At 39.3% G+C, this 13,128-nt stretch overlaps 1 protein-coding gene across 5 annotated transcripts in view; it reads right to left on the reverse strand.

Moving 5' to 3' along the window:
- Positions 1 to 13,128, reverse strand: part of POLA1 (DNA polymerase alpha 1, catalytic subunit) — a 196,566-nt gene that overhangs the window by 171,897 nt on the left and 11,541 nt on the right. For all 5 annotated transcript variants that reach the window (XR_009725699.1, XM_061355136.1, XM_061355133.1 and 2 more), the window contains exons 11-15: positions 10,663 to 10,775; positions 10,099 to 10,215; positions 3,103 to 3,177; positions 1,760 to 1,898; positions 819 to 976 (exon numbers count right to left, since the gene is read on the reverse strand). Coding sequence is in view for 4 of the 5 variants with exons in the window: in XM_061355136.1 (XP_061211120.1) it covers positions 819 to 976; positions 1,760 to 1,898; positions 3,103 to 3,177; positions 10,099 to 10,215; positions 10,663 to 10,775 (602 nt within the window). In the remaining variant the exon portion in view is untranslated. The remainder of the gene's footprint in view (positions 1 to 818; positions 977 to 1,759; positions 1,899 to 3,102; positions 3,178 to 10,098; positions 10,216 to 10,662; positions 10,776 to 13,128) is intronic.

The following is a 13,128-nucleotide window of genomic DNA, read 5'->3' on the forward strand; positions in this document are numbered from 1 at the left end:
GAGAAAGGTAGGGCATGAAGAGAAGCCTCGCCTCCAGAAGGGCTGTACCTGAGCAAGCAAAGAGGTTTGAGCATTTAGAAGGTATTAGCTTCTAAATTACTGATGCTTCTGATTGCTTTGCTTGGCAGGAATGTCCTGGCTCCCCAGATACTGGTCAGGAAAACCCAACATGGAACAAAGCAGTCAGGCTGCCATTAAATTACCTAGAAACAACTATCCTATCCTATTAGTGAATACTAAATCCCTTCCTTAGCTAGGGGAACTTAAGAACCTTTATCTGGTTTTTGAAGTAACTATAATTAGTAATCTGCAGTCCACAACTGAGAATGGCCACCTGCATTTCTCCTCTGAGAAAATGAAAAATATTACAGCAGAGTAGCAGGTGCCATAAGATTTAGACCAATTTCTGATTCTTATTTTCAAATCAATTTTATCAGCAGAAAAACCTGGTCATTTTACCTAGAACCTACGATTAGCACTACCAGAAAAAAATAGTAATTCATTAACAGCTGTTCTGGGACAGTCTCATTTATAACTGTTACGCACAGCAGATGAAATAGAAGGCTTGGAAAAAATACGTAGGATCTGCTGTCACAGTAAATATTATCACCAAAGAGCCCGCCTGAATCCACAGTTCTCATGCTGGTGAGAGCCCAGTGAAAATCTCTTTGAAAAGCCTGCAGCCTATACAAGTTTATTCAACAGTAAATATAGTTAGATATGTTTTATCAGGTGAAGTTCTTGCAGGCTTTAGAAAATTTTTAGTATATGCCAAAGAACAAAACCAAACCAAACCAAAATGAGAGCAGATTACACACCTCGTTCTGGTGAGTCTTTGGGTTCTGAGTTGTCTTCATGCTGAGGGACGTGACCACAAGAGGAGGAGGAGGAGAAATATCTTTAATCACATTCACCAAGCCAGGCTTCATGGCCACAGCTTCCACCTTACACCAGCTGACCGACTGATTTGAAGACTCTGAGGAAAAAACATGAACCACCTTCATTATTCTGGGATCCATAAATAAGGCTTCTCTAATGGCACTCTTCCATAAAGCATGTCCTTTTAATGTGTTGCCTTTTTGGGACAGTCCAAGATCTAGACTAATCCTGCTCAGTTTCTGCTAACTCCCTGGGCCCTGACTCCCCAGTCAGTAGCCCCAGTCACACCAGGGGCTCTAACACATGCAATATGGAATATAAAGCACACATTGAATAGAGGGCTCTAACCAAGCCAAAATAAGACAGCATAACTACCTGTAAGTGGTACATGCCCATTCATGAGGCAGAAGAGATTTCAAACTTGTCTAAGTGACAGAAAAAATAACAACAAACAACAGACTAACACACAAACAAAAGAGCCATCTAGCAGCGGTTTGTTCTTATAAAGATACATTTTCAGAAAAACCATGAATCTTAAGTTACCAAGAGAAGAAAGAGTGATACCTTTCTAGGGAACTAACTTTAGCTTTATGTGGCTTTAGGTTATGCACCTGCTAGGCACTGCATGGTTCCCTCTCACTGACATTCCAATTTATAATCTCATCTGTACAATGTGCAACTCTATATGGATAGAGCTCTCAAAAATAAAGGAAGAGTAAGTTACAATTTGTACTAGATAATGAAAATTACACAGATAAAATTCAAGGTCAATTTACAAAATTACAATTTATCAGTACAACTTCGATTTCTCCTCATCCCCCCAATCTATAATTATGTGTGTTTTCCTGCAACCAAGTATTTCACATGCAAACCACCATACGTGGATTTTTTATTTCCAGCCAGCATGGTCCTTTGATCTTCCTACTCATCAAGAGAAGTTCCAGGCTAGAGGTGTTGGTTCCAAATACATGGGAAAACGTTTGTCCTTTCAGATCTTGGGGAAGCCGAGGGCAATCAGCCTAAGAAGTAACATAAAGCAACAAGTCATTTCACCCCACAGAAGACTAAAATATAGACACACTATATTCAGACAACAGCTTAACAAAACTACACAATACCCAAAATCACTGTAATTTCCCACAAGCAGAGCCTTAACCCATAATATCTTACAGTAATTGAATAAATTATACTATTGACTCAACTTAAATAGGTGCATAACAAAATCAGGACAGTAATGTAAAAATGGACTGAAGCTAAAGTTCTTCATCCATACTGGATGCATGACAGAAATATTATCATCAGCCAAGACTACAACAATGTTCAGTGACCATTTTAATACAGAAACTGCTCATGTTGTCAGTTTAATTAGACAGTTACGTCTTTAATCTTGTCTGTCATATAAATACTGGATACAGTGCTTCTGCACAGGGACATTAAAATTTGAGACAGCAGCAAATCTCTATAGGATGATGCTTTTGCACCTAGAGCTAGTATTAAGAAAATGGCTTAAAAAGGCATCATCCCAGCAACTGCCCCCAAGAGGTTCAAGACCGCTGAAGTTTTTGCATATGAAACCAAATCAAGTATTTTTGCTAATGAATAACAGTTAGTGATGTTCTTATGGGATTATTTTTTTCCATCTTTGCTGCTCAGTTTTAAAGCTGTTCAACAAATCTTTCTCAACCAGCTGCTATTTGCAAGAGCCATATATATAAGCAGAGATAACAGCTGTATTCTGGACATGGATTAAAAAGAACCCCAAAATATTTAAGGGTAGTAAGTTATAATATCTTAATACTTTGGGCCCTGAGCCAGTGCAGCTAAAGGGCTGTTTAGCCAGTATCAGCTGATTCAGTGGCAAGGTAATATAAAATAAGGCAGGATAATTGGGAATATACATTGTTGTAAATCAATAAGCAAATTCTGATCGGGGAAGAAGGTGGGAGGAATGCAGTAGTTGTAGGAAGTATTTTTTCCTCCTCATGCTTTATTTACACAAATACAGCCAACACTACCAAATCAGTGTCACAGGCTACCTGGTAATGAACTGTTTTTGTTAAGGACTAACCAAGGTACAAATGATAAACTTCTAATTACAAGACAATGAGCAACTAACTACCCACTGTAACAGAGGTACAGACATTAGCTACTGAAGATCAAATCAAAATTATTAATTGGGTAAGAAAGCAGGTTACGGTCTTTCATCAGATTAACTATACTCACCGAATATTTAATTTCCAAATATTCAGATTTTGCTGGAACATCGGGGATCTCAAAGGCATAATATTTTTCCACTTTCTATATAAAAAAAAAAAATATTTTTTCAGTATCTCCCAACTGAATACTTAATTCTGTCCAATAAGACAGCTAATGAAAAAGGCCAGCCAAAATACACATCACAAATACCATGGACTTGGATCATATATTACGAATTCTGCAACCCATTATAACCATCTAAAGATAGTAAGAATGTTATAAGAACGTAGTAACAGTGCCTGTATTTAATCTCTTCAGGCTTTCTTAGCATGAAGAGTTTCTACAGAATTGACTTACAAGTAAACTAACCATTACAAAACAAAAAACATACAAGCTTAATAGCTAAGGAACTCAAAAGGAGGGTGACCAGCAGGTTGAAGGAGGTGATCCTGCCCCTCTACTCTGCTCTTGTAAGACCTCACCTGGAGTATTGTGTACAGTTCTGGTGTCCTCAACATAAAAAGGACATGGAACTGTTGGAACAAGGCCAGAGGAGGGCCACGAGAATGATCAGGGGACTGGAGCACCTCCCGTATGAAGACTGGCTGAGAAAGTTGGGGCTGTTCAGCCTGGAGAAGGCTGCGTGGAGACCTCATAGCAGCCTTCCAGTATCTGAAGGGGGCATATAGGGATGCTGGGGATGGACTCTTCATTAGGGACTGCAGTGATAGGACAAGGGTAACGGGTTAAAACTTAAACAGGGGAAGTTTAGACTGGATATAAGGAGGAAACTCTTTCCTGTTAGGGTGGTGAGGCACTGGAATATGCTGCCCAGGGAGGTTGTTAATGCTCCATCCCTGGCAGTATTCAAGACCAAGTTGGACGAAGCCTTGAGTGAGATGGTTTTGTGTGAGGTGTCCCTGCCTCTGGCAGGGGGGTTGGAACTAGATGATCCTAAGGTCCTTTCCAACCCTAACCATTCTATGATTCTATGATTCTAACTCTGTAAATTCACCAGCTTCAGAGATACTCACAAGAACTGGTGGTTGCATCCCACCACAAAAATGACCAAATGAACGAGACGGAAAGGTATCTCCAAAGACTGTCTAGTACAGCTGCCTGTTCACGGCTGTGTCACTTACACAGTGGGTTTCTCAGGGCCCTCTCCAGTTCGGTTTTGAATATGTTCAAGGATGGAAACTCCAAAGCTTCTCTGGGCAACCTGTGCCAGTGCCTACTCTCCCTTATGGTAAAAAAAAAGTGGTTTATGTTCTGACAATTTTTATGTGTTTCAAATGCTCTTGTCCTCCATTGGGCACCAATGAGAAGAGTCCACCAGAGACATCTTTACTCCTCCCAAAGATGTTTATACACAACAACAACACTTCCATTACCAGTCCTTTACCCCAAACCTTCTCTTCTCCAGGCTGAGCAGTGACAGTCTCAGCCTCTCCTCACACGACAGATGCTCCAGGCCCTGTAATTATCTTTGTGGTCCTGTCCTGGACTTGCTCCAGTATGTGCATACCTTTCTCTGTTTTTCAGTGCAGCCAGTTTTCAGTCCACCTCACTATCCAGTTACCTAGCCCATACTCCATCAGTTTGTCTTTGAGGATGCTATGGGAGACAGTGTTGAAAGCCATACTAAAGTCAAAATAAACAATACCTACTGTCCCCGTGTCCACCAAGTCATTCACCTCTTCACAGAAGGCTACTACCTTGATTAAACATTATTTTCCCTTTGTAAATCCACACCAAACACTCACAAGCACCTTCTTCAGCTTCGTGCATCTATGAAACAGTTGTTGCTCCATCACCTTTTCCCAGGGCTTAAGGTGAGGCTGACCAGCCTCTAGTTCCCTGTAATCTCCTCATCCCTGTTCATCTTGAGGATAGCTTTGATACTTGCTTTTTTTCAGTCCTCAGGAACCTACTCCGATCAACATGAACTTTTAAAGATAATCAAGTATGGCCTCACAAAGACATTGGCCAGCTTCTTCTGCACTCATGCGTGCATTCCATACAGTCCCATGCATGTGCATCTGTCCAATTAGTTTAAATGTTCCCTAACCTGATCCTTCTCCACCCAGGATGAGTCTTCTTTGCTTCAGGCTTTCTTTCTGGTCTCTTGGGGTCAGGGGTTGCTGAAGGCTGGACTTACCAGTAAAGACCAAGGTGAAGGAGACACTGAGTATTTGTTTTTCCATGCCCTTCATCACCACATTCTCTGTCCCTTTCAGCAGCAGGCCCACATTTTCCCCTAGTAAGATCAGTACAGTAAGATCATAGCCCTGTAACTGCACACAGATCCACCTTTTACACTTTTTCCACAGTTCCACTGCATGCTTCAGTGTACCAGCACTTCAGAGAGGCACCCAAGAGAGCTAATTTCCCAACCATCTGCCCGTCATTTATTACATGCTTAGAACAGAATCATTTCTATGACAGTAATGTATTTTCATTGAGTGACTTGGCTTTTACTAGAAAGGAGTCAAGTTTGTTTATGTATCTCTAACAAAGATAGTTAAAGCCACCTCAAGTTCAGTACAATTTTATTGAAAGTATCACTTCTGCTTTCTTCAAGAACAGTAATGATTTTCTACATGCACAGCTTGTCAAAGAATATCTACAAACTCCAAATAAATACAATATCCTCTGCAACACTGCTATAGCACTGCTGAAATGCCATGCTCTATCCTGTAGCACATATGCTCAGCCCTGTCATACTTCCCAAGCCATCTGCACCACTGTTACGTATTATTATGTTATTCCATAACTATGCTAGAACATTACTCTTACTATAAGAATTCCTAGAATTAAAAAGCATATTTTCACTGGACAGTGCACTAAATTCAGCACATCATACACAGAGTCAGCATAATACCACTACAGTAGGTTTAATGAAAAAAAAAAACCCAAACAAAATTACCATAAATTGGAATAAAATTTACAAATAAACAAAACAGACGCACCCTTAGGTAAACTCATTATTTTGGTTTAGGGTTGAGTGTTTTGTTTTGTTTGGGGTTTTTTCTTTGGGATCAGCAGTAACTCCCTGAGAGCACTAGAATGAGCAGTTAAGCTTGCTGCTTCTCACAATACTGCATTTTAAGGCTGCAAATCCTGCCTGGGAGAGGAGAGGGTCCTCTGCTATAAATAGGAAGGCAGCAAATCCAGAAATAACTATGGCATCAACAGTTACACGGAAGCAGTAATATACCATGTAATATAACTTTGCATAAGCACAGCACTGTGAAGTCAGAACAACATTACAAATCAGCATGCAAATATAGATCTGAACTGCTGAGCCAAAGCAACACCTTGTAACAGTAACATAGCAATGGCAATGCACTGCTTTTAGCACGTATTACTGGTGCCCTCCCTCTTTTTTTTTTTTTATTAAAAAAGAAACAAACCTCAGGCTTCAAACAAGTTCTTGTTGGAAACGCAAGCTGAACATAGTGTAAAAATAGTGTGCTGCAGTGATTCATCTGCGTTATTCCACAGAGCTCAGCTCAATTACACAAGCGTCTGGTCATAACTGCAGTGAATGAATGCTTTGCTGCAGAGTAATCTGCCCTTCAAGTGGCCCTTCAGAGAGCAGTGATTAGCTGCTAAGTTCCTAAGTGGAGTAAGGCTGCTTTCAAATTGATTTGTGAAGACTTGCTAACTTGGCAGCAGTGCAACCCATTGAAGCCACAATTAGCAGCAGGTGCAGGAGGAAATGATACAGCTTAAGTGTATCAGTTCGCAAGAAGGAAGTTTGGTGCTGGCAAGGCCAAGCTGGATACACGCAGGCGCACCGAGAACAACCTGTCTCAGTGTATAAACCCTGGTTCTCGCCACATCATCACAAAACTGGGCATTCTGAGTAACCTGCATGGCAGGTATGCTAGTAACCTTTCTGATTTACAGCTATGAAGGATAAGAGCTTCTGAGTTTCACAGTACTCTGCCAGAACTGAGACTTCCTGTTACTCTGAATGCATTGCTCACAAGTGCTCTGCTCACCAAACAATATTGCCATTAGCCTTTTAAAACTCTTTCAAAACACCAACCCTTTACAAGACAATAACGGAACACTTGCTGCACGTCAAAGAACAGGGGAATTCTTCTAAAGCATATTAGCTCTCAGAGTCACAATTGTACAGAGATGACTCTTTGAAGCATTCACTCAGCTGAGTGCCAGTACCATTTCAGTCTGAGACCTCTGCACAACCTATAGAAGCACAGAAGCAAGGGCTGTACAACAACATATCTCTGGTGGTATGACTGAAATATTAAGAAATATGATGACTCCTTATGAAAAACAGGTTAATAAAGTATATAACCCAGCAAACTGACGTATCTCAGGGAGGAACAAAAGAAAAGGAAGGTGCAGTAATGGGAAAACACTACTACTTCCACAACTACCTTGCAGGAAAACTGGCACCTTGTTGCAGAGATGTAAGCCTGGCCAGATTTGGTGCCACTTGCTCAATTTTCTGTTAATCCAGAACAGCTGAGTTACTGTAATACTTTCCTTGAATAACCCTCCAAAGGCCTCACCAACAGCTTTGCTCCTCAATACTACTGTTTCTTTTATCCCCCACATTACTAGTGCCATACCCTCCTCGTAACTCCAAGAAGCAGTACTGCTTCCAGGAAGCAGTAACTATCAAAATCACCGAACAGTGAATAGCCTTTTACCATGTTAGTAAAATTCAGTTTACTGAAGAGTCCAATGAATCCAAACTGAACTCTTACTGTTACCAGAAACAATTGTGGTATGTTATTCCAGAACTTCTCTGCACCCCCAACTATCCTGCCTAATTTATTCATGAATTAAATTTATAAATCTGTTTCCTTTGGTGAAACTGCCCTTTAAATAGTTTTCCTGCTGCTCAAACCCTTTTAATGTTTTTAGACAGCAAAAAGGTCTTAGCATTATCCTTTACTAGGTTAAAAAAAAATAAAGCTCTTTCATAGTTATCTCTGGTAGAACTGAATCTCCTTTTGTCTCATCTAATTACCATCTTTTGTACCTATTGTAGCTTGAGTTAGTCTTTCCTCACAAGGGTGATCTAGTGTTAAATTATTCTAGGTAAGCTCTGAACAGCACCTCTGTGCTGCTACTCCCCTACTCCTGCTACAGATTCCTTCCATGTAACACCCAGAGACCCCAGAAGCACTGTAGCCATGTGTCGGGTGAACAAAGTTGGGTCTTTCACTCCAAGCTCTGTATAAGCTCAATAAAAATGTCATAAGCTTTGAACTAACATCAGAAATAACAGTTCGACTACTTCCTACTTATGATTTACCTTGATTTTTAAAAGCCAAGGTTAAACTATATTACTCCATTACCTCACTCATACTGCCCTTTCCTTAGAACACCATGGAACAGGCGGAAGTTTCCTTAGATTCTGCTAGCAGATCTGAATTTCTTCAAAGGCATCTCTCCCTCCCTCCATTCCTGGAGTACAAATGTTTCTATCCTCTTTTTAATGGAGAATTTATTTGCCCCTTGTTTCCTCCCTCCTTCCTGAAAGGATCTTTGAATAGTGAGCTATTACAAACTTGGGTTTTTACCTACTGTTGAATTCATTCCTTTCCAATCCCCATACATAGCAATTAAGTTATAATCAACTATACAAGAGAAATAAGATCGATAAAACTGAAGAAGCTAAATTTGCATCAGAGTATTGAGAGACAAGATAAGCTAGTACCAACAAAAATTAAAAAAGTTTTTGCAATGTACTACCGATGTAAATAATGCACTAAGCTACACACAGATGAAGAGATGACATCTTACATGAATTTCCCATTTGAGAAACACTCATCATGTTTTAACAAGTTAAACTTTCAGAATTACTCTAGCTTTCATTAGGTGACCTCCTGAGGGCCTTGCCAACCTGAATTACCGTATAAGCTTGTTTCTACTTTCCCTCATTTACATTTTGTTAAATTCCATTCTCTCTGCATTTTTATTTGCCATTGAATCACTGATCAACTCTTCAGGAACAAATTCTACCAAGTCACAAGATGGACAACCTGGGAAAAGTTACAACTGATCCCACCCAAATCATGACAATGAAAACCAGCTTTGCCAGACACGTTACGTCAAGAAACAAAAGTTTCTGTGCACTTCACTCTGAACAAATCTTTTCCTCTAACTTACATATTAGCCATCACCTTTCCCCTCACAAACTCCCCAAAAGACAAATGCTTTGTGCAAATGAACAAGAAAGCTTTCTCACCCTGGCAAACTAATTCAGCCCAAATCCACAACAGTATCAGCTCTTTTCTGGCAGACTTATGACAAGTATTATATTACTATTTGTGCAAATTTTCTGTTATAACAAAACTTTGTTATTTCAATGCTCTTTTCAGGATTTGTTGAGCAAACAGAACACAGCAAAACAACACTGTAAGATTACTGCCCATAACTGTAAGCCAAGAACAGCTTAAGTTTTAACACTGGATGATGGTCCTTACAACTTGTTACCTTCTCTAGAAATACACTATAACAACCCATGCTTCAAACAGAAAGGGTGAGAAGCAGCATGAGACATGCCAAAAGATAAAATTCAATGTGGCATCTGGTCAAGTGCAAAGATGGTCTAATCCCAGTGTACCATCATATCTGCTGGACAACACGGTCTTTCATTTTAAACTTGAATGCCATGAACTGATACTCAAGCTTTAGGTATCAGACTGTTATCTGTTCTGCACTCCCAAAACCAGCTCAGCAAGCAAGAAAGAGTCTGGCACTCAGTTTCAAAAAGCAAATGAGTAGATACAAAAGCAGTATGTTTAAACTTCTGGCGAAACAATCATGTTAGAAATTCACTGTTAAAGGATTACGAATACTTGGGAAGACATTGGGATAGGTTTTTTTACAGGCAAATAGGCTTACACGTGTCATTGTCCAGGAGTTATGTATTTGTGTTTCAGCATAATCTCCCCCACTGGACAGTGCTTCAACAGGCTTCCCACCTCACCAACCACAACAGAAAATGATGAAGTAGGAAAACTGCAGACAAACCTTTGATTTGAACTTCATGATCTTATACTTGGGTGAAATGCAGTCATTAAATTCCTTGAAAACACTCATTATAGTTACTGGAGTCTCTGTCTCTTTGCCAGTAGATAGGTCCATTTCCTCAAAAACACAAGTCAGGTTTTACAAATTAACAAAAAATGCCAGCAGACACACCAACAGACTGAATTTTGCTTTGCCATTTTGAATCAGGTATCTGTTCTTTAAGAGGAAACTACAGTGCAATCAGCCAAGAAAACACAAATTTAAAAAATACGATTTGAAACGGAGTGTTTAAAAACAACTAAGTTTTCTAATACTTCAAGACCACGTTATTTCCTAAGCAACAAGTCTAAAGGCAACAATTTGCAGTTATGGTCAGGGAGGAAGCAACAACCCTCTACTCTGCATCTCACATGACATACTACATATATATTGTATTCAACTTTACCACCTACATCAGACAACACTGGCTTCAACAGTTCCCATAAACACACTAGTAGAACTCATAACGTGCCATAAGCAGAATGAAAAGTACTTATGTTTGACATGCTTAAAAGATACACTTACTGTTTCACGTGGCAGTAGATAAACAGTTCTCTCAATATTTTTCACTGTCACACAGCAACTAACATAGGTGTTTGCAGATTCAATCCACACTTTGCCAAATAAAAATACCACACCTAAGAAAGAAGGGCAGAGCAGAAAATTCAATATGCAGTTCTTAAATTCATCATTCTTAATGTTGCTTAATACAGCTTATTATGTATTCTTGCCCAGAAGCACAACTTCTGGCTTAGGTGCTTGAGCAACAAACCTTTCTGATGTATCAGCACATTCTAAATTGTTTTAAACACCAGCTTTATAGATACCTGGTTTGTTATGCTCCTACCTCCATCACTATAGTAACACCTTGATATGTGAAACTCAAAATGGCATCACAGAGTCTCAGAATCATGTTCTGATATTCCATTTCTACCTATATTTGTTTGATAATCATGGCAAGAGGAAGCAGAGAGAAATCAGTGAAAGCTGAAGATAATCAGAATGCCTGTGCTGCCAATCACTCGTGAAATGTGTTACCTAGTTTTTCATTCTTCAGCTAGACCAGTACAATTAACACATTTTTCCTACACTTCAGTAGCATGAGCTCAGGATTCTACTACGAAGAAAACCTGCAGAAATACACTGTGAAGATAACGACTACAACCTGATCAACTATAAAAAGTTTTCCACTGACTATTTTTAGCAAATGAGAACACCAAAAGATTTATGACACTGCAACAAATCGTGGATGCTAAGACACCAGTTGTAACCAAGGCAGCCATTCAGAAAGCCTATATACAGCAAGGCGAGCACAACTGACTTCAGTGTGGATAACATCATTATTGTACATGCGCATCTCTGAGCCACATAGAACTCAGTATAGCACAAAATGCTGCAAAATGCTAAACAAGTAATGTTAAACTTTGAAATAACACAGAACAAGGCCAGCTGACTTCCACATACAGTTTGTGGACAAATAAAATAAACTTCCAAGTACAACTCAAAAGCTGGCTTTGCCCACGTTCCCTTCAAACTCCAAATAATTTGGAATTTGATTACAAAAGAAAGACACTCGTCCTACAGTACAACTACTATTGATGAAATCAGAAATACCAAAACTGAGACTGTCTCAGAAACAATGTGGAGATAGAGATTTTGGAACCTGCATTTCTCCTTGGTCTGACAATGCACAAACAAGTCCTTGGTTAAGAGTTATAAATTATCTTTGCCATAAGATCTATCAGATGTAAAGACACCTTTCTTACTCCGGTAGATCAAAGATAAACCAGTGAGGATGCACTAAGATGGGTGACAGTCAGAGTGACAGGCTAAGAAAAAATTATCTTTTGAGTGCTTGGAATAGATGTGAACAAGACTACTTTTGTCAAGGACAGAGAATGCTGCAGTTTTGAAGATGAGAGCAAGGATACAAGCTTCAGCTGCACAAAGTATTTTAGAGATTTTAATACAGAGACAATCTTTAAGATTTAGACAGTTTGAATAAAAGGATCTAGAAAGAGTTCAAATTACAGATCCAAGTGACAGGGAAGATGAAGTTCTTCTCCCCAGCATTTTTTTTCCAAGTGATAAAACCCTCAGGCAGGTTTGTGTCATACAGAAAGATGAAACTACGGGAGAGATCACAAAATGGTAGTTGGTTGCTTGAACAGCTGGCAATATTAAGGGCATGGAGAAGTTAACCTGTCAGAGGCATACATATAAGCAGGTGAGGTAGAAGGAAGGGTACATGACCCAAAGACAGGGTAAAAAGCTGCCTGGATTGCAAAGGCAAATTTCAACCAACTCGAGTTCGGAAAAAATGAAAGGTCTTAATCCCAAAATTTCACAGAACTAGAGTAATTTAGGATGGAAGGAAGCTTTGGAGGTCACTTAGCTGAACACATAGTACCTCTGGACATACTAAAAGCAGGGATAACTTCAAAGAGTTTTCAGAAACATTTCATATGTAAAACAAACAAATGAGAGAACTGGTACCAGGCCCTATTCCCTCTAAACCTGACTATAGAAAGAAGAAAAAAATGGGTGTAAAGCTGTAAAACATAGTCTGTGAAAAAAAAGATCATGCTACCAATGATCCAAAAGACAACCCAAGTCAAGAGATGGGGAAAATGTCCTGCAGAAGGGAAAGGGTAGGTTTTATTCATTATTTCTTTGAAAGGTTAATAGGATTACAATTCCCAAGTTCTCTGCCTAAGATAGTAAGGGGAATTATGAAAAGCCTCAAAAAAATCATTAAGTTTGAAAGAGTCTCATGATTATGCTATGGTATTTACTCTTCAGGCAGTGCATTTGACATCACAGCAAATGAGGCATAAACAAAGATCATGAACATGTTAAACAAAAAGCAGTACCAAATTTTTCCCTTCTACATTACTAATTGAAAACAGGTGCAGTCTTTATTATTCAGTCCTGAAAAAGTCATAATGAGAAAAGAACACTCCTTGCATGCAAGAAACAGAAATCCTTTCA

This window comes from Neopsephotus bourkii, unplaced genomic scaffold (genome assembly GCF_033783945.1).
Source record: "Neopsephotus bourkii isolate Nb327-2 ecotype Australia unplaced genomic scaffold, CSIRO-AGI_Nbou_v1 NB_780, whole genome shotgun sequence".
Taxonomy (NCBI): domain Eukaryota; kingdom Metazoa; phylum Chordata; class Aves; order Psittaciformes; family Psittacidae; genus Neopsephotus; species Neopsephotus bourkii.